This window comes from Emydura macquarii, unplaced genomic scaffold (assembly GCF_026122565.2).
Source record: "Emydura macquarii macquarii isolate MOO-44397 ecotype Brisbane River unplaced genomic scaffold, CSIRO-AGI_Emac_v2 contig_2897, whole genome shotgun sequence".
Lineage (NCBI taxonomy): Eukaryota > Metazoa > Chordata > Testudines > Chelidae > Emydura > Emydura macquarii.
The window spans coordinates 35937011-35963782 of NW_027133034.1; the positions used below are offsets into that span (position 1 = coordinate 35937011).

Below are 26772 nucleotides of genomic sequence, written 5' to 3' on the forward strand. Positions count from 1 at the left end.
CAATTGGGCATGGGCGAGCTCTGAGACTCCCCCTTCCTTGCAACCTGAACACCTACACTGCGATTTTTAACCCCACAGCCTAAGCCTGAGTCACTTGACCTGGGCTCTGAGATTTGATGCTGCAGGTTTTTTACTGCAGTGTAGATGTACCCTATCATCTTGGATGATCTGATAAGCAAGTACCAGTTGCATAAGTTAAAATTCCCTGGGTGTATATTTTTTCCATTACATTTGAATATTTGAAAGGTTTTTTCCTTCCAGGAAGTGCTGTACTTTGCTAATATGAATAGGTTTTACCTACTGCAAACTTTAGCGTCTCCAGTTAAGTTTCTTTTCTTAACCAAACCTGAGCCACAGGAGTTTTGCCTATGCAGTGGTTAAAATAGATTGAAACAGAAGCAGGAGCTTTCATTGCACCACCAAAGGAAGGAAGTGGGGATGTCTAAGAGGAGTGCTTACCCAAGCCAAGAGGGGAGGGGTGGAAGCAGCACTCTTTACCATTAACCCGTACTTTTCCTGCCGTTTCTATGGAATAGTCTTTGTCACAATGACACTATTGTATTCTACTTTTACTTGAATTTTTTGCCTCAACCCCGCCTGCACAGGCCTCACAAAAAAATCACAAAACCACATTGTCTGTGAGGGTACACCATGGGGATCTAGCTCTTACTTTTATTTAGTCGGTCAAATATAGGCTTAAATTCTGGCAGACATACAAGGAAAATACAAAGTATAATAAACCCACAAATTGTGCACATGGACACTGCAAAAAATAATGTGAATGTGTGCCCCTATTCTGGCCAAGTTCCTCTCGCAGATCCATTATAAAATCTTTTCCGACTGAGAGCTGAAATGGGGCTATTCATACAGACTATTGCTGGGTCTTGTATGTACGTCTACACATACAATCACAGCCCATGACTCTTAGCCACATCCTGTTATGTCTTCCATGTTTCTGGAGGAACCAGAAAAGGGATGGACAACTTACAGTCTTCATTCCTGATGATGGCCAGTGGTTTTCTGGCATGTGCATACATCTAACACAAGCCAAAATTTGGGCCATACAACAAAATACTACACAAAATGCATGAGTCTAGAATTCTTTTCCAGAGAAAAATGTATCTTCTTAAAGGGTTCAATTTTACATCAGGCTCCACCATCAAGAACAGCTGTAAAAAGGTCTCTGTTTTCCTTCTTCTAACAGGTTTTAGTGTGAATATCATGATCCACAACAATGCATGCTGCTTACAGGGGTGGCAGGTGGAGGAGCTGCTGAGTGCACCGCAGAAGCTGTAGTGGTGGAGACAACTGCTTCAGAGGCAGCTGGAGATTTAACAGCTGTGGATTTCTAAAATAAAAAATAATGTTGTTACCAATGTATGGTACTATAAACATATATAGGAAATTCCAAGTTTATAGGATGAACAACTATTTTATTTTCATCCTGTACAGTGTTCATCTAGGACTTGATTCTTCTAACATACTATATCTATTTCAGCCTAATTTACTTTCCCTCAAGTCCCCATAGAGGGCATAACAGTTCACAGGAAGTCATTTAAACATCTGTTTTCTAAGTTCCATACCTCAAAAGTAATGCGTTGAACTCAGCCTAGTAAATTTAGACACATATTCTCCACTAAAATTAATGGGTGAAATCCTGACCTCCCTGAAGTCAATGGGAGCAAATCATAGTGATGTAAATGAGCTAGGATCCCTCCCCCCGTGTCTAAATCCCTTAGATTACTTTGAAAAATCTCAATGATTGTGTGTTACCAATGCAATCATCTGTTAAATTAGAAGCAACAAAACACACCTGATTTTTATCATCATTTAAGAAAGCCTGGGCCTGGTTTTTTTCCTACATTTACTATAAAAAAATCACGGAAAATACGAATTATTTAAACAACTTGAATGTAAGACAGAGTATTACAGATCAAGTAAATTCAGAGATCTTACACTGGGTGTAGGTAGTGGTGCAGACTGTAATGTTGTTGCTGGGGAACAGGCAAATCCTTCTGACAAAGCATCTAGGAGATCACTTTCACTCATGGGCTACAATTAAAAAAGAAATGATACCAACTTTTTTATCTTTTTTGTTGTTTAAAATCTGTTGATTGCTCTGATTATTCCCACATAATTTAGAGAATCAGATTACACCAAAAAGTTTAGAGAACAGGAAATCCTTTCCTTCTCTATTTAATGAGTAACAGATGGAACAATGAAAGATTTTCTGAATATTTACTCACTCACCTGCGGTTTTTCTTCAGATTTTGGCAAAAGTGGTTTTCCATCTTTATCCTACAGGGAAAACACTGTTTAACGAAGTACTTTTCTATGAGCATGAAATGTAAGTTTTTTCCAAAAGTGTTTAAAAATATACAAAAAGTTATTACACAGCATATTTAACTGCCCCACTTTTTTTTTCTCCTTACTGCCATTGGTCAGGCTTTTGACATAAATACTGTTGCAGGAATTTAAGATACAGTTCTGCTCTGAAAGAGACTAAAAATGTCCATGCAAGCTTCCACGTTTATTGTCTCTCAATTGCCACATCAAATATGCCCATTTTATGAATGAAAGCCTAACCTATAGCCCTCCATAATCACTCCAGAAAAAATGGCTACTAACCTTTCTGTAACTTGTTCTTCGAGATGTGTTGCTTATGTCCATTCCAATATAGGTGTGTGTATGCATGCACCATTGCCGGAAGCTTCTCCCTAGTGATATCGGCTGAGTTGGCTCTGGTACCCCGTGGAGTGACACCCTCATGGCATGGTATAAAGGCAAATGCTGACCCACCGACCCTTCAGTTCTTTCTTGCCAGCAGCTTCGACAGAGGGGCAAATGAATGGGTTTTGGAATGGACATGAGCAACACATCTCAAAGAACAGTTCAGGAAAGGTTAGTAACTGGGTTTTTTTTTCCCCTTCAAGGGCTTGCTCATATCTATTCCAATACAGGTGATTCCCAAGCCATAAATAAGGTGGTGGGATCGGAGTTTTGTTGCAACACTGACTGCAGGACCACTTGGCCAAAGGCTGCATCATTTCTCCCTGTCTACATAACTGCATAGTAAACATATGGTAGATGTCCAGGTTGCCACTTTACAAATGTAGCACCTTGCCCTTAACAGAGACTGTATGGTGGTTCACAGGTGAGGGTCCAAATCTCTGGGACTCTCCTGGCCGAAGTAACGGCCACCAAGACGACTACCTTCCATGATAGGTAGAGCAAGACGCATGTTGCCATTGGCTTGAACTGGGATCCCGTGAGCTTTGACAACACTAGATTAAGGTCCCATGGTGGCAAAAGTTGGCATACCTGTGGGTACAGGCACTCTAGCCCTTTCAAGAGTCATTAGCAAATAGGATTTGGGAATACCATGTGGCCATTCACCAGTGGGTGGAATGCTGAGATTGTGGCCAGGTGAACCCGTATGGATGAAACCACAAGGCCTTTGTTCTTCAAGTGGAGTAGGTAATCCAGAATGATAGGCAAAGGAGTCTCACTTGGTGAGAGTCCTTTCCATGCTGACCATAGTGCGAACCTCTTCCACTTCACCAGATATGCCATTCTGGTTGATTGTTTTTTTGCTACTCATAAGGACAATCTGTACGCGCAGCCATGCTACACTTCACTCAGCCATGCAGCTTCCATGCTGTCACATAGAGGGACACTAGGTTTGGATGGAGCTAGTGTCCATGTGCCTGAGAGATCAGGTCCAGGAGTAACAGGAGGCTGATTGGTTTGTCCATCAAGAGGTTCAACAGCATTGTGAACCAATGATGGCTGGGGTTATGAGGATCATCTGGGCTTTGTCCCTCCTGACCTTGAGCAATACCTTGTGAATAAGTGCCGTGGGGGGAAGGCATAAAAGGAGCATCCCCCTCCAGTGCAGGAGGAACACATCCAAAAAGGAGCCTTGATTGTGCCCCAGGTATGAGCAGAACTGGGGACATTTCTTGTTGAGCTTGGTTGTGAACAAGTCCACCTGGGGAAACCCCCACTTCTGGGAAATGATGTTCAAGTCATCCAGGCGAATGGACCACTCATGGCTGACAGACAAATGATCTGCTCAGGTGATCCACCAGTTTGTTCTGAAAGCCTGATATGTAGAAAGCTTCCAGGTGAACAGATTGTACAGTACTCCCATAGGCTCAACACTTCCTGGCATAGGGGAGGAATAATCTCCTGCTTGTTTGTTTATGTAGAACATGGCCATAGTATTGTCTGAGTATGGAAATGCATTTTCCCCACAGGTTGGGTCAAAACACCTGGCAGGCTAGGCATACTGCTTGTAACTCCCTAACATTGATATGTAGGGTCAGTTCCTCTGCTGACCACTGGCCCTGAGTTTTGAGGAGTCCCAAGTGAGCTCTTCAACCCATGTGCGAGGCATCAGTGACTAGCAACATCGATCGGGTGGACCTCGCAAAGGGAAAGCCACCACTGGAAAGAGCGAATCGCCACGGCCAGCATTATCACTACCTAGTCCAGAGCCATCAAAGCTCTTGTAAATAGCCTGAGAACTTTTCCTACCACCACAGAAAGAATCTGCCTAAAGCTCCTGGGTCACATGACCACTTGTACCTAGGTGGTTTACAAGAACTTTGATGGCTCTGAAATGACTTTCCAGAAGGGAGCCCAGGTTTGAGTTGAGTTGAGTACTGCTCCTATAAACTCTATCCTTTGGGCGGATGCAAACATCGACTTTTGCTTGTTTATCAGGAGTCCCAGATTCCAGAAAGTTGATCAAGGTAGCTTCACGTGCTTTTCCATCAATTCCTTGGACCAGCCCCTGATGAGTCAATCATCCAGATATGGCTATATTTGTACTCCTGCTTCCCTGAGGAAGGCTGCCACCACTGCCATGAATTTTGTGAAAACCCTTTGAACCACCGACAGGCAGAAGGGCAGCACCGTGAAATAATGATCATGGCCTACTATGAACCTTAGGTATTTCCTGTGTCTTTGGAAGATGGCTACATGAAAGTATGCATCCTTCAAGTCGTGGGTGGCATATCAGTCCCCTGGATCCAAGGAAGGGATAATTGATGACAGGGAGACAATTCAGAACTTCAAGTTTTTCATGAAGTTGTTGAGGTTTTGCAAGTCTAGGATAGGCCTGAGATCCCCAAAGGACTTTGGGATCAGGAAGTAGCATTGAATAAAAACCCGTGCCTCTTAGATCTGTTGGAACCTCCTCTATGGCTCCCACCCTGAGAAGTGATTGCACCTCCTGGGTCAGAAGTCTCTCATGAGAAAGGTTCTTGAAGAGGGACTGGAAGGGAGGTTGGGAGAAAGGGAGAGAAATAAACTGAAGGATATATCCCACTTTCACCGTGCGGAATACCCACTGATCTGCCGTGATGCTAGCCCAGGCCCGGTAAAACTGGGACAAATGGTTTCCAAATGTAGGGATAAGATCCAAGTTGTGGACTGGTGTGCCATCCTCAGGTGCGCCTTCAAAAGTTTTGCTTAGGGCCCAATGGCTGTCTCGTGGATGCAGAGGCCAATGAGGAGTTACAGATCTGTCGCCTCCTAAGCCTCGTTTCGTTGCTATCCACAATTACGTCTCTGTTGGTGTTGTGGTGGATAAAAACAGCCTATAGGTTGGGGCTTAAAGTATTTTCTAAAGGGAGCTGGAAGATGGAGGCATACCGACTGCTAGGTTGCATAGGAGGCTTTAAAACTATGAAGCCATGCATCCGTCTGTTCAGAAAAGAAGGATTATCCCTCGAACAGCAGGTCCTGCATCATTTGCTGAACTTCATACGGCACGCCTGAAGGCAAACAAGGAACTTCGTCTCATTACCATTGCTATGGCCATGGCGCAAGCTGCTGCACCTACTGCTTGAAGGGACGCCCTGGTTATAGCCTTCCCATCATTAGTCAGGGCTGCAAACTCCAATCTAGAGTCTGATGGTAGAAGTTCTTTAAATTTTGATATGGCCACCCAGGAATTGAAGCCATAACGACTTAAAAGGGCCTGATGATTAGAAATCCTCAATTGGAGGCACCCTGTGGAATATATTTTTCTCCTAATAAGTCCAATTTCTTGGCATCTTTTGCCTTGGGTTAGGGCCCCTGTTGCCCTTGCCTCTCTCGTTCATTGGCTGCAGCCACAACAAGGTATCCAGATGGAGAGTGGATGTACAGGTATTCACACCCTTTCAGGGGTACAAAATATTTTCTTTCAACCTGCTTTGCTGTGGGTTGGAGAGAGATGATTGCCACAAGGCCATTATGGGTCGTGAAATTGCCTTGGAGAAATTGCTGACTTGGAGTGCCCTGAGGAGGAGCCTTGGAGGGTGTGAGCTGTCCATGGTGCCCACACTGGCCACTAGGCTGGCATCTGCCATTGGGAAGGTAGCTATGATGGTGGGATGGCCCCCTGGAAGCCAAGCATATGTTTCTGGTCCACCCAACATCTACTCCTTTGGGACACATAGGACTCTTCTTGTGAATCCGAACCCAAAGACCCGCTCCTGGGCGACCAGGGAGGTGCTGTACCTCTCAGCGCCGGTGCCACTATGCTGAGCGGTGCAAGGGTGTATAACGATGCTAAGACACAGAACAATGCCGAGATCACAATCAGTGCGATAGCTGTGATCGGTGCTGTGACCGCAACTGGTGCCAGGACCGTGACTTCAACTGCTGTTGTGGTGTTGAGCCCCAGGAAACCTCACAAGATGGGGGTTGGTGCCTCGCCATTACTGTTGGCTTGCCCAGGACCGGGAATTGTCTCCAGGCGGTGAGGTCCTGTGGTGCCTGAGCTGTCTCCAGTGGGCCATGGCCCAGAGGAAAATGGAGGCACCGGGAGGGTGAGCAAACCTTTCGTTGCCTCATATGCCTCTGGTGTTGATGGGGCTGCCAGGATTGAGTGTCGTCCATGGCTCACCCTTGATGGGGAGTCCATGTTCATCAGACTCAATGGTTCCTCGCCTTGCGCCGGAGTCAACAGTGTTGGCTGAGAAATAACTATCTGTGAGAGGGCCGACATGGATCACACTCGTTCTGCGTCTTCTTCGTCGGGGAGCTCCCCCAGTCTGACTTTTTTTGTTTTCTTGTTGGGCACCAGCGATGGGGAGTGGTGCCATCCTGCTGGCACCAAGCTCCTCGGTGCTGAGGAGGAGTGTTGGTGTTAGAAGGAAGTCGATGCCAGGGATCCCGGGCTGCGTTGAGACTCTGATGGAGGTCGTGGTGCTCCTGACCCAGGGAGGTACTCGGTGCTGAGTCTGGTTGCCGTTCTGAAGCAGGGTGAAATGCCGCCTCCATTAGGAGGAATTTCAGTTTGTTATTCCTCTCCTTCTTGGTCCTTGATCTAAAGCTTTTGCAGATTCAGCACTTCGCCAGAACATATGCTTCACCAAGGTACTTCAGGCAACTGATGTGAGGATCATTCACCGGTATCTTTTTTGGGCAAGTCGCACACTGCTTAAAGTCTTGGGACTGAGGCATGCCCCAATCCCAAGCGTGGCTTAACTTCGCAGGCAGAGATTCAAACTACACTGACTAATTAATTCCAGAGAGGTAGCTGTGTTAGTCTGTATACAGCAGAGACAACGAGAATTCTGTAGCACTTTAAAGACTAACAAATTTAATATTTGTTGACATAAGCTTTCGAGAGACTTCGCTCTCTTCTTCAGAATGCAGTAATACAGAAAATAGGTAACACAAAGGTATCTTATAGGTATCCAGGTGCATTGAGAACAATGGGGGAGGTGGAGTCCAGTACTTAAGACCTAATGACGACCATTGAGTAGGAGGTGAGACTGGGTGAGCAAAGTAATTTACCTTCCGTAGTGAGATAGCCATTCCAAGTCTCTGTTTAAACCCAGTTTGAATGTGTCAAGTTTGCAGATCATTTCTAATTCAGCAGTTTCTCTTTGAAGTCTGTTTTTGGAGTTTTTTTGGAGAAGTACAGCAACTTTCAGGTCAGAGATAGAATGCCCTGGGGAATTAAAATGTTCTCCCACTGGTTTATGGATGTTGTTATTTTTTATGTCTGATTTGTGTCCATTTATCCTTGTGCGTAGTGATAGTCCAGTTTGGCCAATGTACATGGCAGAGGGGCATTGCTGGCACATGATGGCATATATAACATTAGTGGATATGCAGGTGAATGAGCCCCTTATGGTGTGATTGATGTGGTTAGGACCAGTGATGATGTCATTAGAGGCGATGTGTGGGCAGAGCTGACAACGGGGTTTGTTGCAAGGATAGGTTCCTGGGTAGGATTTTTTGTAGGGTGTATGGCTGCTGGAGAGTATTTGCTTCAGGTTGGGGGGCTGTCTGTAAGCCAGGATGGGTCTGCCGCCCACTGCCTGAGTGAGAGATGGATCATCTGCTAGGATAGGTTGTAGATCTTTAATGATGTATTGGAGAGATTTTAGCTGGGGACTGTAGGTGATGACCAGTGGGGTTCTGTTGTTTTCTTTGTTGGGTCTGTCCTGTAGTAGGTGACTTCTGGGTACCCGTCTGGCTCTGTCAATTTGTTTCTTTACTTCTCCAGGTGGGTATTGTAGTTTTAGGAATGTTTCATAGAGATCCTGTAGGTGTTTGTCTCTGTCTAAGGGATCAGAGCAAATCCGGTTGTATCTTAAGGCTTGGCTGTACACAATGGATCGTGTAATGTGTCCAGGGTGGAAGCTGGAGGCATGAAGATATGCATTGCGGTCAGTTGGTTTTCGGTATTGGGTGGTATTAATGTGCCCATCCTTTATTTTTATTGCAGTGTCCAGGAAGTGGATTTCTTGTGTGGATTGGTCCAGGCTGAGGTTGATAGTGGGATGGAAATTATTAAAATCCTGGTGGAAATCTTCAAGGGACTCTTTCCCGTGGGTCCAGATGATGAAAATGTCATCAGTGTAGCGTAGGTAAAGAAGAGGTGTTAAGGGACGAGTTTTGAGGAAGCGTTGTTCGAGGTCAGCCATAAAAATGTTGGCATACTGTGGGGCCATGCGGGTGCCCATAGCTGTGCCACTGACTTGGAGGTATAGATTAGTTCCAAATCTGAAGTAGTTGTGGGTCAGGACAAAGTCACAAAGTTCAGCTGTGAGGTGTGACATATGATCATCTGGGAGAGTGTTTTTGATGGCTTGGAGTCCATCTTTATGTGGAATGTTAGTATAGAGAGCTTCTACATCCAGAGTGGCTAGGATGGTATTTTCTGGGAGATCACTGATGGGTTGTAGTTTTCTCAGGAAGACAGTGGTATCACGAAGATAGCTAGGAGTGCAGGTGGCATAGGGCCTGAGAAGAGAGTCTATGTAGCCTGATAGACCTGTGGTGAGAGTGCCAATGCCTGAGATAATAGGGCGTCCAGGATTCCCAGGTTTGTGGATCTTGGGTAGCACATAGAATAACCCTGGTCAGGGCTTGGGGTGTGTGTCCGTGTAGATTTGTTCCTGTGTTTCTTTAGGGAGTTTATTAAGTAGATGTTTTAGTTTCTTTTGGTATTCTTCAGTGGGATCGGACAGTAGAGGCTTGTAGAATGTGGTGTTTGGGAATTGTTTGGCAGCCTCCTGTTCATAATCCAGTCTATTCATGATGACAACGGCGCCTCCTTTGTCTGCCTCTTTGATTATGATGTCAGAGTTGTTTTTGAGGCTGTGGATGGCGTTGCGTTCAGCAAGGCTGAGGTTATGGGATAAGCGGTGTTGTTTGTCGACAATCTCAGATTGTGCACGTCGGCGGAAACACTATGTAAAAGTCTAGTCTGTTGTTTTGTCCATCAAGAGGAGTCCATGTAGAATTCTTTTTCTTGTAGCATTGGTAGGTAGGGATCTGTGGGTGAGTGTGCTGTTCATCGGTGTGGTGGAAATATTCCTTGAGTCGGAGACGGCGAAAGTAGGATTCCAGGTCACCACAGAATTGTATCATGTGTGTGGGGTTGGTGGGGCAGAAAGATAGTCCCCGAGATAAGACCGATTCTTCTGCTGGGTTGAGTGTGTAACTAGACAGATTTACAATATTGTTAGTTGCAGAGTTGTGGTCCCTTGTGGCATGTAGGATTTTAGATAGATTAGAGCCTTTTTTCCTCTGTAGAGAAGCAAAGTGTGTGTTGTAAATGGACTGTCTTGTGCTGGTAAAATCAACTATTAACACTCTATTTATAATCTATTTACAGAAAACAGCCATTAAGGAGAATCACTTGTGGAGCGCTTTAGCGTTCCAGCAACTGTCACGGATGGAAAGAAGGAACTGAGGGACCGGCAGGTCAGCAGTTGCCTATATACCGCACCATGAGTGCGCCACTCCAGGGGGCACCAGAGCCGACCCAGCCGATAGCACTACGGAAAAGCTTCTGGCAACAGTGTGTGGTGCTCACACACGTATATTGGATTGGACATGAGGAAGCACTCAAAGAACTTAAGTTAAAGGAAGGTAATTTCCTTCTAACACATCAGCACCAGTAACAAAGGCTCTGCAGGACTCAGTTATGTCTGTGCAACCCTACTGTCATCATATTATCCCCTTCCTGATATATGCAAAAATCTCATCAGCTTAACTGAGTTACAGCAATGTAACTGATTGGAACTTAATAATAATTCTTTTAAAGAACAAGTAGTAGAGAATCCAATTCACCCCTCTCAGCCAGAGTTATTCACATTCAGGTGCCTCAAGCTAAACCACCTTGGATAGATCACTTGATGATTACCTGTTCTGTCCATTCCCTCTGAAACACCTGGCACTGGCCACTGTCGGAAGACATTATACTGGGCTAGACGGACCATTGGTCTGCCCCAGTATGGCCATTCTTATGTTCACCTATACCCATATCTAGCTATCTAAATAAAGCTACCTAGTATTCAGATATGCTGATGAACCACAAATTAAATGAAGTCAATCATTATGTATTACAGTAGTGCCTGAAGCAACATCCACGTATGAGGAAAGGGGTGCAAAGACTACAGGAATATATTAAAAGAATTACTTTTGCTGCTATTAATCTATAATCAGGAGGGATTGTTTCTTCATCTTCACCCAGTTTTTCTTGTTCTTCTTGTTTAGCTTTCTCCTAATGGAGAAAACAAAAATGGAATCTCTCTCAACAGAAATGTCATGAGGCCCTTACACACTTCATGTGAGCAAGTTACTGACACTCTCCCCGTACAGCACCATTGTAGGCAGATGTTCCCTTGCAAATGCAGTTTAATTATCAGGGAAAATCTCATGCTTTCTTCTGATGACGCTTTCTTCTTACGTCTCATTCTCCACTGACTTATTCCACTATAAAATGAAGGGTAATTCCATTTATTTTAATAGCATTATATTGGTATAAAACTGATAAAAAGTCAATATGAGAATAAGTATAAACCAACAACAATAAAAATGCCCATGGGCCTTGATTCTGTTCTCGGTATCAGACACACAGACAGTTCCCTGGTTCAGATTCAGGGCTGCAAGCTACGGTTGCACAGGGGCAGGATTGGCCTAGTGAAGCTGAGATTGGGGAGGCAGCTGGGGCAGAAGGAAGTGGCACCAGCTAGCTGCTCGCTGAGAGTTCCCATGCGCAGGGGTAATTCTCCACCAGCTATCTTTGGCTGCTTTAAGTAATACCTGGCCCAGAGGTTGTAAGGTTTTACAAGTTTTTAAGATAGACAGAAAAAAGTTCAGATTATGAAGATGTCCAACATTTAACAAAATAGAGTCAAAGATCCTTCTGATAATATACTGAATCCTGTTGTTTTAATCATAGTATATCTTTAGAAAGACATGTAGCTATACATTTCATTTCTTCCTTTGTCTTTATGTTCAAAAAGAGGGGGAAATTTACTTAAATAACAAGCCAGCACAAAATCTAATGTTTGGTTCCTTTTGAAGGGACTGATTGGATTTTTTTTGGTGTTTTTTTTAAATAATACACTACTTTTGGTTTTAGCTTAGTTTTTAGATGCTAAATAATGCATTTTCAGGAGCTGCCTGAATGTACAAAGGATTCCGTGTTTCCAAATATTTCATTCTTAAACTACGTATGCAATGCCTCAAATGAATTAAAAATGCATTTATAATCACTCTTCACTAATTTATGCTAATAGTTTTTAAACTGAATTCCCTCTATTGGTTTCAACAGGAAGTTCTGCTTGAAAACAGATGGCAAAATATGGCCCACTGTGAGTGGTTTAATCTAAGTTAATACAACATAACTCAGGATAACTACTTTTACCAATTGTTTTTGAAGGCCTGGCTATTTTAATACCTTCACTTTATCCACAGCAGGTTTGTCTTCTTCTGGGTCGGGCTCTCTCTTTCCTAGACTACCACACAAAGCTTCCACTGCTTCATCTGAAACTTGTCCGACCTATGAAAACATTAGATTTTATTAGACACAACTGCAATTTATTGATGTTAAGCTGTTTTTGAAAAAACATTCAGAATTTCTAACCACAGATTAGAACGTCTAAACCACAGATTATAAACACAGTAATTTTTATTTTTCAACCAACATATATTTAGAACTCAAGAAGATACAACTATCCATACTAGTAAACTCAAAAATTATAAATTGAATCTCTCCCTAAACTGTGTCACTGCAGCATAGACCCTCTAGGATTTTGGCAGAGTGTTCTCCAGGTAGACTGCTTAACAACTAGACACCTCCACAAATTTTGATTTATATACACCCCGACTGCAGAGGTCGAGAGGTCTGCCAGTAATAGTCTTTCCACATATACAGAAGGGCAGTTGGTATTCTCATAAAAACTCTTATTAAGTTTATCTTTACTGGCAATAAAATGTTCATAAACAGCATCATCTTAAAAAGGATTTAGTAAACACATTACCCATGAGACAGTTTGTGCAATAAGGAGAAAGTTGTTTATCTAGGCTGATAGGAAAGCATTTGAACCACATACACTCAAGCATAATGAAACTATTGTCTGTTTCAAGAAAAAATGCCAGGGAGCATCACAAGAGTTCAATCATAGGTGTCCCTTAGGAAGTTGAATCTATATCATATAGATAAACCATGATGAGATTATTCTGAAGCGTCTGGCGGTAAAGTGCAACAACATCCCACAAAGCCATAGTTCTCTAACTTTTCGCAAAACAGCTTTAAGCATTTACTTTAGCACCAATTCCGATTCTCTACAGGTTACTCACTGAAGTAGTAGCTGATGGAGCTGAAGATTGCACAGCAGAAACTGCAGCAGAGGAGACAACTTCCTCCGCTGGAGCCTTTGCAGATACAGCAACTGCAGGTTTCTGAAAGAAACAAATGCAGTGAACTTTATTAATGCACCGAGAGAACAAAGCATTGAAAATCATATAGAGAATATGGGGGTATAAACCTTTCAACAGAATGCACCAGAGAACAGCTGTTGTAAGGTTGTTTGAATGACAGTCAGTGTAAAATACTAAAAAGGAGCATAAACTTTAGCTAAAAACCAGCTACTACTCTAACAATAGATGAACTAGTGTAGGTTACCAAGGACAACAGAAAAAATAATGGAGAAAAGAAAGATGATGAGCAGATATTTCTGGGAAGAGAATATTATGGAACACAGAAACCAGAGAACCATGGACTTTTTTTAGTGTTCCTCCAGCCTAAGAGTGCATCCAGTGACCGTGAAATGGAACACTGAATATTAAAACTTTTTTTCTTTTTTTACTGAGGATCAAAAGAGACTTACTTTAGATGTGTCAGTGGGTTTAGATTGGGCTGCAGGTGGTGAAGGACAGACAAAGTCTTTTGAAAATTCATCAATAAGATCAGAGTCGCTTATAGACTGCAATAAAAAATGAACACAAATGTGGTACAAAATGACTGATTCAATTGTTTTTATTTTACAAAAATTCTACATTAACTTCTCAAAGCAAACTTTGTCAGAAACCAGAATGCACTTTTCACATTTTAAAATGTACTATGTACCCAAAGTTAATGAATATTTCTTAAGAAAATCCTTTACAGAATTTGTCCAGTTTTTTAATTAAAAATTATTTTTACTGGAATATTCCATTTTAAAAGTTGTTTCCAGTATTACTGAAAAGCCAGATATAATTTTTTTCATAAGACGACTAAGCATTTAAAAGCAACAGCACAAATGACTTCAGCTATGTCTACTCTATGGGGACTGCACTGACTTAGCTATGGCAATGTAGCTATGCCGGTATAACCCTCTAGCATAGGCACAATTTATGGCGACGGAAGGCATTTTCCCATTGCTGTAGGAACAGCATCTACCCGAGTGCAAGTAGCTAATTCGACAGAATCCTTCTTCCATCGCCCTAACGGCGTCTACACCAGGAGTTAGGTTGGCATAGCTATGGTGCTCAGAGATGTGAATTTTTCACACACCTGATGTCATACCCACATTGACTTAAGTTTTAAGTGTAGACCAGGCCTAATATTTAGTATGACAGTATACTATTACGTTTCAAGTATAAATCACGCATAGATAGTGGGAGGTATACATTATCAGCATCTGACTATCTCATTTTTAATTTTATGCTTAGATATCTATGCTATTTTAATAAAGTGAAGTTCAGCTTTTCCCCTCCAAGTTAAGCCCTCTGAAACGTCTTTTCTGGGGTAATGATTTCTGACACTTAATGCTTTCTACTGGGAATATTTCAGAAACTGGGAACAATCTGTAAATAGTTGTCCTTACTCTATGTCTTGTCACTGATGGTCCTATGACCCTTTAAGCTTACAGCTTCATTATTTTTGTGAAGAGTGGAATATTCTAAAAGTTTACATCTTTGCTCAGCTATGGTCACCAGCCTGTCTCTACATGCAACACAATGGGCTGAATTCACAGTGTTCAGAAAGACTGGTGGAAAGATAAAGATTCTTCACGTGTCTTTTTTCCTACTGTCTTTTCTTTATTGCCAACACCTCTCAGTATATGTAGTCATATATTTACTTACCGTAGGAATTACCAGCTAAGGCCCCAGCCCAGCAAAGCACTTAAGCATGTCTAGAACTTTATGAACACAAACAGTCCCATTGAGTGTAACGAGGTCACTCGCGTACACAAAGTATGCACTTAGATGTATGCAGGATTGAGGCCTAAGCCAACTGCAGCCCCAGCTAGTAACAATAAGAATGAAGAAACTGTAGTTTGTAAGATCTTGGATGAATTGCTATTACAGTTCATGCAGGACCAAGTTACAGCAATAGGAATACAGGCAAATGACTAAGGACTTTTCATCTAGTGTGCCAACGTACTGGTGATTTCAAATGAGCCCTGTCTAATACACTTTGGTTAATGTGACAAATTGGGCAACCTCCTGCAGTATCCTGGGTAAACCTTATTGAATTAGGTTAAGGTTTACTGATTTAAATTTAAATATCTTTGGGGTCCATTGTATTAAAAATTTAATTGTATATGGCTTATTGAGGGTTATATGTATTTTCAGGTAAAAATACAGCTCCTCCAAGATCTCAGAACGGTGGAGGCTGATTAGTCAAAGTCACTCAGGCTGTAACATCTCCAAAGCACCCTGACCCCCTGGAGAGGTTCAAACTGGATTCACTAGGGAACAACAGACAACAGAGAGAATTTATTTTTTTAAATAAATAATCTGATGGTAAACTGACTCATGGCCTTCTTCCTGATGAAATGGACAGGACCTTTGGTTCATGGAGGGCCCCCAATCCTTAGGCAAGAGTTGGAATGACTTTGGCATATTGAGACTCTATAAGACTGTATTCTTGTTCTAATCAAAGGGCATTATGAATTTGAAACCAGGGGAAAATCCCAGGGAGGCATCTGAAGGACTCTTCATCTGCCAGAGCCTGAGGATTGAGTGAGGGGAGATTTCTGGTAAGCTTATTAGCATGCACGTAGGTTCTTTTATTGTTTTTTTTAATATATTTTGCCTGCATTTCTTTTACCTTAAGAACAAATGTGCTGGCTTAGAAAAAACTGTGTGGTGACTTATACCTGTGGCAAGTATACTGTGTACCAGCTTTGAGGAGAAGGCAAAATAAGCCTGCTTAAGCTGGGGACATCACAGTGTAGTCAAGGGACTGTGCAGCCTGGAAATGATTCAAATATTATTATTCAAATATTCATATGATCCCCCTACAGAACAATAATATTCAATTTCAATATCATTTCAGACAGGTGGCCAGAAAGTAAAAAAACAGCTACATTTATACAGTATGTAAACAAGCGTATCTATAACTAGGGACCAAGACTGTATAGTTATACTATGAACATAGGAGAATAGATGGCAAAAATGGAAAACAAAACCAACCAACGAGAAACCACAAGGGTATCCATTCACAATCCTATAACATTGTTACTTTTCTAACCTTAGGCTTTTCTTCGGGTTTTGGCAATAATGGTTTTCCATCTTTATCCTTCAAGGAAAAATATAAATATTGTTAGTTTTTTTCCATTATCACAAAATATGGCTTCCATGCCAGCAAACAATGGCAAGTTTAGATTATTTACAATGGAAAAGGTACCTAAACACATATACACACAGGAATTAAAGAAAACAAATGAAAGTGCACATTCAGCAAAATTTGTACCATATCACATTTGCTGACATGCATTAACAATACAGAATTCCAGACATAGCACTTCATCTTCATGGTTCAAGGTAGGAGCAAGAGGTCTCCTCACCCCTTGCATTGGGGACTGCCAACAGAGGGAGACCACAGAAACTGTGACCCTATGACCTGGGCACAAAGTGAGCCAGAATATATTTCAATACTACTCTAATAGACCATTCCTACTGCAGCATTTAAGCCTTTATTTACAGAAAACATTTAGTTCCGGATTCTCTGCTGCACCAACTTTTTACTCAGTGCAGCAGAGAGAGCATCATCTGGGAGCCTGTTATGGCTTCCTGATTCTCAGGGTTCATACATGGCGGCTCCAGGACCATCACAGATTAAAGCAGACCTAACCAACAGCAACTGGCACACGTCTTTAAGGAACTATATGCCAAGCAGGGCAAGTAGGAACACATCTCATTTTGGCCACACCCATTCTACTTCCCATTCAAACACAGCCCCTACGCCAGGTGGAAGGGATGATATAGGAACCCAGGTATACTGGCTCTGCATTAGCTGAGAGAACCCCCAAATCAAGAGGAATTCTCAGCTGGTTAGATACTGCTGTAACACCTGAGTGGCACAAAGGGGCCAAAACACTTCTGAGAATCTGGCCCTGAGGCCAGTCATCACTGCATTACTCCAGTTTTATGTTGGATTAACTCAGCATCAATGTAAAACAGGAGATAACTCAATAGTAAGAGAAGCCCTAACTTTCTAGTCTTTATGGTTCTCAAGAATATCTTCTGAATGTCAGCTTACACAGGTCACCTTCTCAGGTCTGAAATCAGACACACTGAAAGTCTCTGAGAGTTGAAAACTGCCACATTCAAAATGGAATGTGTTACCACTGAAACCTAATGACAGTTGAAATGTATACATTGTTAACTAATGTCCTATCAAATGTAGCTAGAATTAATAAATTAGTGATCGAAAAAGACTACTAGTTTAACTAATCCATCACACAGCCATTACAGGATTCTTTCCTGCAGGTATATGGATAGGACATGGAGAAAGGATGGCTTTGTGGTTTGGACAGCTCTTGGTTCTATTAGTGGCTGCGTCAGACTTTCTGCCTCACTTTGAACAAGTCTCCTTCCCTGTGTCCCCATTGGTAAATTAAGGATAATACTTCCTTATTTGTTTGTGAGGGCCTCAGATACTACATGAATCAGTCCCATAGACATATCTATAAACGTAAGTGACTTATCCAGTTGTAAAATGGTGTGTCTGGTCCTTTCTACGAGGTGCTATTCCAAATAAATGCCAACGTTGTTTCAAGTCTACATGTTCCTTTTTTTCATATCATCACATTACTCCGAGGGACAGCTGAGAGTTCTAAGTGATCCCCCAGGGAAGGGGCTGTGGGATACAGGAGCCATCCAGGTAGGGTGCATTCAGAGTTAAGTCATAAATAGAGTTCCACCACTTTTTATTTTCCCCAACTTCACTACCTGCCTATGACACAAACACAGAGCTAGTTAGACATCTATAATTTATATGAGGAAAGTAGAGATGAAAAATTACCACTGCTGGTTTTAATCTGTATTCTGGAGGGATTGTATCATCACGTTCACCAGCCTTTTCTATTTTTCTCTCTTTGACTTTTGCCTGAAGGAAAGGATACAAATATAGATGAACAGAAATTCCAGGAAAAATCACCAATGTAAGTGACAAGTTCGAAAGGCACTAAAGTCAAATTAAATCAGTCTATGCTTTGGGGGCCTCTATTCATGCCAAATGTATGTGGTTAGCATGGAACCCTTAGGTAAAATAAACATTGTTTTTAAATTAACACTTGTGTATAACATGGCCATAATGTGTTACACTTCAAATACAACCCAAAGACACAGAGCAGAGAGATAACTTCACTGGTCATTGCCTCTACAGGCCTTCAGGGGGTGCAATACAAAGCTCCCAAGTCTCCTAGTGGCCTCCACTGGCCACATCAGCAGCAGAAAGAGATAAAGGGCAAGTAGGATTGCATCCCTCCTCCACTGGATCCCTGAGCTGCCACATGGGGACACAGAGTCCCAGCAGTGCACCCCTCTACTGGCTAACACCTCCAGAGTCCTTACATAAGCTCCAAAGCACTCAGCTCCTCTAGAGTCCTGCCTTCAATGACTCTAGCCTCTCCTGCCAGTCAGCTCTTCTGACATTACATCAAGTTGAGCACTAGTACCAGCACTCCAGACACCCCCAGCAGCAACTAATTTACTATTGCCCTCTTGTCACTCCCATGCTTTGTGCCATTACTGAATATGGACAAGGGATAAAATAATGTAAAGCTAAGAAGATGAGGGTTATATATAAAGATAGAACTCAAAACATGCAAGGATTAAACACCAAATGAGCACTAAAGTTAAGAGACATACTGAGGAGAATCAGGCTAACTACAAAAATAATAGGAAAAAAAATTACAGAAACCGTTTATAAGAAAAAAGGCTATTAATTGTAACCAGTAGCCCTCCTTTCAAACCCAACCGCCAGAGTTAAAGAAAAAAAAAAGACTGAGAAAAGACAATGGTTAAAAATATATTTAAGTGTAACGGACAAGAAGCACACCGGTCTCATTCTGGCCCCTTTTCTGATAGCTTGTATCGCATTTCTACTCCCTTTGTCTGTGTTTTTTTTGTTTTTTTGTTATTTTAAGTAAGTTTTTATTATTCTCTTCTCATGGATTTGAACACCTAAAAAAAGAGTTTTGGGAGCTGATACAATATACATTTAATTATACCTCTGAGACTTCCACAATGGAGCCAAGGTCTTCTTTGGGTTCAGGTTCTGGTGCACCAAGAGTATCAGCAAGGGCTTCTAATGCATCATCACTAATTGCTGCCTGGATTTAAGAAAATGTGCAAATCATATTGTGATAATTCATCAAAAGACACACGATTTACCTTACATATGTCTCCCTTTACTATCTGTATGGTGCTAAGAAGTGTGCTTTTGTGTCTCTGTGTTCAAAAAGAGAGAACATTGGCATTAATCTCTGCTCTGCTTCACTACACATCCTTAACACCAGAGGGCAGCAGATGATAAACTCTGATCACACCTGCAGCTTTTAATCAAAATAAAAACTACTTCAAGAGAGGAAAGCAGAGACCCCCAACACTACAGACTATGATTACTTCACTGAATGGTCTTAGCCAAAGTCAGAAATTATGTTATCTTTCCAGATATGGAAAGGAAAGATCAGTTTTTATGAGTACAAGGAAATGCAATGATATCCTGATATTAAAAGCACGCCACACAACTAAAAAAATCCAAGCTCATTTTTGTAACCAGCTCTCATACTGTGTTTATCGGACTGATGGGAGCCCTGCAGATGATTCCAGAAGCAGAATTATTTGATCCACTCAGAGTCAATCTTGTAAGATACAGAGAACATCTCCTTAGAGGCTCTCAGCACCTGCAATTCCCGCTGTACTTAATATGTTCAATGGAATTCCAACTGAAGCCGAGGGTGTTCAACACCTTGCAGGATCATGCCTACATTTTGGCATGAAGTGTGTTAAATGCAGATCTATCATTATAATTTAATTAGTCAAAAAAGGGAATATTTATACCTCTTCCAGCTTTGGTTTCTTCTCCTTAGGAGGAGCTGAGCTCTTGACTGAACTTGTTGACTGTGCTTGTACAATTTCTCCTTCCTCTGTTGGTTTCTTTTATGTAAGGAGAAAATGAAACATTTGGTTACTGGCAAAACTTGCAAAAAAGGCAAAGTAAAAAAATCCTCAAACAGCAAAATCAATACCGCTTTCAGAATTGTCTTCTCTTCAGGAGTAGAAGTACTGCAGGTAAAATCAGACGACAGAGCATCTGCAATATCATCATCTGTCATTGGTTTCTAAACAGAAATTGCATATTAGGTTACTGTTAACATTCAATGGTCAATGGCTGTCAAAACCTATTTGTGTGCACTGTGTGCTTACTGAAGTAGCAATATGTATTTATACTTTTGTCTCAGAGCAGTGACAGAAACTCCTGTTCACTTCTTCATACATTTCATATCAACATGTAGCCTTTTGTTTTCTTTTAATTGTAAGCTTATAGTGAAATCAAACGCTAGCCTAAAGAAATGACCTTGCAAAGCACACAGAGATTTAAATAGTCTATGCCACACAAGTATTAAAGGATTCCTGCATGCATAAATGTCAACAGCACCTAAGATTATCAGGATCAATCTCTCAGAGAGAAGTATTTGATTTAGTTGTTTCAACTTCTTTCAGTTTTCTAAGACTGTCTATATTAATTAAAAATTCTGTGTTAAAACTCCAGAGACTTCTCATTGACTTCAATGGGAACTGCATGTGGTTGGCACCTCCTGGAATTCAGCATTTTCTGATGTTGGCAGAAGTTAATTAAAACTTTCCCAAGAACCTGATGACGATATATTTTCATCTTTTGAGACTAAATCTAACCTTACCTGAGATTTTTCTTCTGTTTTTTCTGGTGGCACAGCTTTGTCATCAGCTTTACCCTGAAAGATGAGTTAGTTCTGTGGTGAGTGGAAGATATTCCCACTATAAAAACAGAACTCTAATGCAGTGGTTCTTAACCTTTCCAAACTACTGTACCCCTGAAGCCTGAGTCCCACCCCCACGGGGCTGAGGCATGTAACTTAGTTTCATGGCGCCCCTATGGCTCCAGGCAATTGCCTTTCTTGCCACCCCCAATACCAGATCTGCACTTGTGACCCCTCTAAACCCCCAGGTTAAGAAACACTGCTCTAATGCATGTCTGATTTTGCATAATTTACTTACCTCCAATAATTCTCTGTACGCTGGAGGGATAGAACCCTCCCGTTTACCCAGTTCTTCGATATATACAGAAGAAAATGAATCCTGAAACAAAAAACCAATTAATTTTTTTGTATTAATGTTTGTTGAAACCAACTTTAAGTTACTAATTTATAAAAATAACTGTATAAAATGATATTCTACCCTTTAATAAAGCGGCCATCTTCCCAGCCACAAAGCACCCACTTTCACTTCCAGAGACTCTTTCCAGGCAGTGTTATCCTTTCAACACAGGCAAAATTAACAAAACCAGTTCTTCAGTGCACCCTGGGCTACAACTCTCAGGGGATTTTCCCCTTTACCTCTCCAGCCTTCCTTCACGAATCTTCTATGCTCTAGTCGCTGAGCACCACATCATCCAGGACGTTTTCCTTAGCAGGTTCCCACTTCTTTCTCTCCCAGGGGACTGCCTGCTGCTCCTGCTTTTTGCAGCTCTCTGGCTCTGACTCATCAAGTGTCTCTCCCTTGCTCAGGTACCTTCTTTTAAATCTAACTGGGGTCAGCAGACCAGTCACAGGTGCACTGGCCCCGCTCCCTCTTCATATCCACTAATGATACTTCCGAAAAAAGAGAGAGAGGGTCAAGTACAATAAATGGCCAATCTCAATCTTTTAATGTAGATACAGATGTGAATTTTAGATATTTTGGAAACACCTGTGTCTACTCCACTCCCTTACTTCTCCATCACTAGTTACAACTCCATTATCCTCCCCATCAACTGAGTTTGCAACCTTGGTGTTGTTTAATCTCTCTCTCTTCTCTCACATCCAAATTTATAAATGAACAGAGTAGAGCATTAGGAATCTGAGAAGACTACGTGGCAAGTAAAAAAAAGTAAGTAGTGAGAATTCTCTTCACCTACCCAAGCTTTTTTATCTCCCCTTTCAGCAACTTTGATTAAAAACGTGTTCTTTTGTAAATCTGTCAGACAACCCCCTATTTAGTGACCAATTCATATAGCAACTTTTTTCCGTTTGCTTACATTTCACCATTGTGTTCTACAGTGTACCTATACTTGCATAATTTCTTAATTGCTAAAAACAACACTAAATCATGTGGTAGGCATCTCATATGTTTGACAGAGAAATGGCAAGTATATGTAAAAATATTATTAGATCACAGAGACAATTACTGAGCCCATACGATAACAAGTAACATATTATGTATTTTAGGGAAAAGTTTATTTTCACATGAGAAGTTCAATACCGTAATTTCTGGGCCAGTGTAGACTGGACTGGGAGGGACGTGTTCTTCAGGTCCTCCTAGAATATCTATCAGGTCATCCAAGGCCTTATCTTTGTCAGACTAGAAAAATAAGCAGACAGTTATACAAGTTAAGATACTGCACAGAATGTAAAGATGCGTCTCAATGTGTAGCATTAATATAAGACTGTAAACAAATAGAAAAAGATTTTTTAAAAGTCTTTCCTTAAATCTAACAAACAAGTCCACACTTAGGTTATTATGCACATACAAGAGTACATAAAATTTTACTGTTGTGCCTGTCATCTCCATTCATGCATACAAGGGAGTTAACCGAAATTTACAAAAATCTTTTCCCGTCTTCAGTCAATTCTTGGCAAAGGGAAGTGCTCATGTCACATGAGCCTGGGGTCATAGAAGAAAAATGTCCATTACATAGAGTCGAATCCAGTAGTTTATTGCTTGTTAATCAAATAAAGCAGTAATCTAGCCCCTCTTTATTAAAAACCACCCTGAAAAATGACACCATTGTGATTAGATTAATGTAGCTTTTATGGAAGGTCTCTTTCTGTGCTAATAACCAGAATAATGACCCTTTGAGGCTGGCCTGCACTGGACCAGAGCTGTGCAGCCTGGCTAGCTTCCAAATTGCAGGAGAGCCAAGGCCAGGATTTGGCTCAACAGAAAAAGCGAACATGCAACACAGAGCTGTTCTAGCTGTAGATTTTTCACCTGCCCCCTCTCTGATCGATGCATTATCTGCTCAGTTTCTAGTTCTATTGGTTTAAATGTGGGGGGAGATTGAAATTCTACTGGCTTTCCCTTAATCTTATAAAATCAATAAAGATCAGATAAGGATATGGAGCAACAGGAGTGTCCAAAAAGCCATGATCATAAAGAGACTGATTATTTCTGCTAAAAAGAAGAGCAAGAAAATCTATGGTAGGCACCCGAAATTTAGCAGAAATGCAGCAAACATGGTCTTCAAGTCTCACCTTGCACTGCTGGCACAAAGAAACAAAACAATATTGAAGGCAGCTACCATAGAGGGAATAAACTTCAGTGGCATGGGTTTGTTTCCCCTCCTCCCCAAAGCAGGCATCTAGCCTCTCTGGTTAAATATAGGTCATTGCAACTTAGGACCTTGATGGAAGGGTGTATAAATGAGACACTTTGGGGGGAGGGAGCACGTGGAAGAAAGAAGGATCCTTTGCAGATTGCTCCTGGAAACAAAACTAGACACCTGCTCTGAATCATACAAATTCAACAGATATTAAATATTTTCAGAGATAATTGTTTAGCAGCTACCTCTCAATTTCAGTAACAAGATTATTTTTAGTCAGCTGATTAACTAGTTAATGTTTTGTAAGGATTTATTTTTAAAGATGAAAAATACTGAAGTACAATTGATAGCAATGTTAGATTTGGGAAAGTTATTAAGAATTGGGAAAAAACTGTGTTTTACACAAGAGGGCTTGTAAGTGAATATATTGTTACCTACTTTTTCAGGTGGCTTACTAGGTGCAGCTTCAACAGCTGAAGATGGAGCTGCTGATTTTTTTTCTTTAGTCTGAAAAAAGATGAAAATAGTGCTGAAAACCAGATTAAAGGAGTTAGATTTATACAAAGCAGTCGACTTGTGTTAGATTGCAGTTACCTACCTCAGCACTTGGCTTATCAGCTGTAGCAACCAAACCAGCAGCAGTGACTGCACCAACTGTACTTGCAGCTGCAACAGCTGCACCACTAGCTAGTGATTTATTTTCAGTTTTAGGCTAGGGAAAAAAATAAGAGAATGTATGCTTATATGACCTTGTGTTAATAATTTTTAAAAGAGAAGCAGTCAAACTATAATACAAATATTCTATCCTAATATATCCTACATTACGTCAATTGTCAATACAACTTTTATGCAAAGTTCAAGGATAGAAAATGAGCATATATGTTTCAAGAAAAAGGTTATTGTTGCTAAGCAACATTCTGTGCTGAAGGAAAGGTGCAGTTTTAGTGGGATTCTCTTTCTTTTGTCTGATAACATTGAGATAGTATAGCTTAGGACAAACTACACCGTGATTTCTGCTGCAGGAGGAAAACGTTCATTTGCTTTTTAATGGTACTAAAGTTTAGTAATATTTTATAAAAAGATTTTTATAATCTACCCCAAATGCACTACAATAGGTAGTTTTACTCTACTAGTTTATATTTCTTCATATGCAGGTTTCACTAGGAGTATAAAACACCAAGATGGAAAACTGAGTTCTGAATCTCTGAAATTCTCTTTTACTGCAGCTTCCTCTTAAAAATGCTAACTTCACTGAACTAACTTGAGACTCAGTAGTTGACTGAATTCCAATAATAGCAGCCAGTGTTGAGAGAAAAAGACTGTATTTTACATTATGCAGTCTCAAGTCTATAACATACAAGAAAACAGTTTGTATGCAGTGTTATTATAGCCATGTTGGTCCCAGGATATTAGACAGCTAAGGTGTTTGAGATAATATCTTTTATTGGACCAACTTCTGCTGGTGAGAGAGACAAACTTTTGAGCTTACACAAAGCCTGAAGAAAAGTTCTTTGTAAACTTGAAAGCTTGTCTCTCTCACCAACACATACAAACACACATACTCCAAAGCTGAAGACACACTGGGTGTAAAGAAATGCCTAGTAACTGAGAGAAACATGGCACGATTCTTTGGAGGTGGCGACAGGGAGGAGTTTTGGGAGTCTTCCCTCAAAGCCTTCTACTGCCTGGGAGCTATAAGGAACAGCACAATCTGGAACAGCCTGCTACAGATGCAGATCCAGCTCTCTCAAGTAAGACCTATGAAGAAAGGGAAGCCAGGAAGGCAGCATGAGAGGATAGGAAATTAAGGAGGTAAAACAAAAACAGGAGTTAAAATGAATTTGAAAAATCTGGGATTTCAAAGTCTGCCACAAATCATGAGATATTTTTATACACAATGTTCTGGGACGAACTCACTCCCCTATAAGTAAAACATGAAAAAGCAGGGCTTTACATTCCAGGAAGTCTTATGCTTCAGGTGTACTAGGATGATTCTGGCCACATGTTCCTTGTTGTCTAACCTGAGTCACCAAGTCTCAGGATAGCTCTATGCTGCAATCAAAGGTGTGACTGCAGCTCAGGTAGAAATGCTCACTTGAGCTTTCATCTAGCTAGCAAGACTACACATAGCAGTGTAGATGCAGCACCACTGACTAGCAATGCAAGGATGTACCTCAGGTTCCGGAAGTGCTTGTACAGCCAATGGTGGGATCTGTCCTACACTTACTTTTAGACATGATAGCTACACTAAAAATCTAGCGTGGGTATGCCAGCTGATGCTACAATCACACCTCCCACTGCAGTGTAGACATACCCTCAGCCCCAGACAGACATCTGAGAGAGATTTATGAAATGACAGAGTAATCTCAGTGTTGATTATCCCACTTTGCTTTCTGCCTTCTTTTTCCTTTGACCTCTTTGAATTTACCTCTCCTGTTCTTCTTTCCCCTCTCTGACCCAACCCATCATCCTCCATCCTTAAGTTCCCTTCAGTCCTACAGGTCATGATGAAGTGCTGCACACCTACATACTGCCAGCTTGGTCCCCTTCCAGTTAGGCCAGTTGTCAGCTCTTCAAAATCTGCATGAAACACTCAATGGAAAAGGGAGCCAAGCATCGAGTAGGGCAGTGCTTAGGTGTTAAACAGAGCAAAGAACACACCCTTGATTGACACTAGGCTCCCCTGTATGCTCACATGTTTCATTAAGGAAGGAAAGAGAGAAACAAATTGAGAAAGGGTATGTTTACACTGCAATGTAAGCTGAGAGTTCAGACTCAGGCTCAAGCCTAACCCCTCTTCTGTCTACACACAAATCATGTTAACCCAGGGCTCAGACCCAGGGTCCCAATACCCCATAGAGGTGGAGGGTCTGAGCCTGAGTCAAGCCAGGAAACAGGGTTGAAACTGATTTTGCAGTATAGATGCAGCCCAACTAGATTTTTGTTATGGGAGTCTCTCAAAAATATTCCACAATTCCACGGGCCAACTTTCTTTACCCTCTGGACAGTCAAATTTGGTGGGCAGTCAAGTTTTTCCACACTGCACTGCGAACAAAGGGCTAGAGCAGCCACATTTGGGAGGATGCTAGGAAGTCTGGGATATGGCTGGTTGGATTTGGGCCTACATAATGCACTGTAGACACTATAGCCCCAGGTTGTGACCCAGGATTCAACAATTCCTAACCCGG

The 26772-nt window shown here is 41.5% G+C and overlaps 1 protein-coding gene across 5 annotated transcripts in view; it reads right to left on the bottom strand.

Moving 5' to 3' along the window:
- Positions 1 to 26772, bottom strand: part of CAST (calpastatin) — a 98875-nt gene that overhangs the window by 12171 nt on the left and 59932 nt on the right. For all 5 annotated transcript variants that reach the window (XM_067569265.1, XM_067569262.1, XM_067569264.1 and 2 more), the window contains 17 exons: positions 24183 to 24296; positions 24023 to 24091; positions 22525 to 22623; positions 21283 to 21363; positions 20946 to 20999; positions 20274 to 20366; positions 20086 to 20181; positions 19254 to 19355; positions 18044 to 18127; positions 16268 to 16315; positions 13638 to 13733; positions 13108 to 13209; positions 12206 to 12307; positions 10940 to 11023; positions 2251 to 2298; positions 1957 to 2052; positions 1250 to 1348 (listed from right to left, as the gene is read on the bottom strand). In XM_067569265.1, coding sequence (XP_067425366.1) covers positions 1250 to 1348; positions 1957 to 2052; positions 2251 to 2298; positions 10940 to 11023; positions 12206 to 12307; positions 13108 to 13209; positions 13638 to 13733; positions 16268 to 16315; positions 18044 to 18127; positions 19254 to 19355; positions 20086 to 20181; positions 20274 to 20366; positions 20946 to 20999; positions 21283 to 21363; positions 22525 to 22623; positions 24023 to 24091; positions 24183 to 24296 — 1467 coding nt within the window. The remainder of the gene's footprint in view (positions 1 to 1249; positions 1349 to 1956; positions 2053 to 2250; positions 2299 to 10939; positions 11024 to 12205; positions 12308 to 13107; positions 13210 to 13637; positions 13734 to 16267; positions 16316 to 18043; positions 18128 to 19253; positions 19356 to 20085; positions 20182 to 20273; positions 20367 to 20945; positions 21000 to 21282; positions 21364 to 22524; positions 22624 to 24022; positions 24092 to 24182; positions 24297 to 26772) is intronic.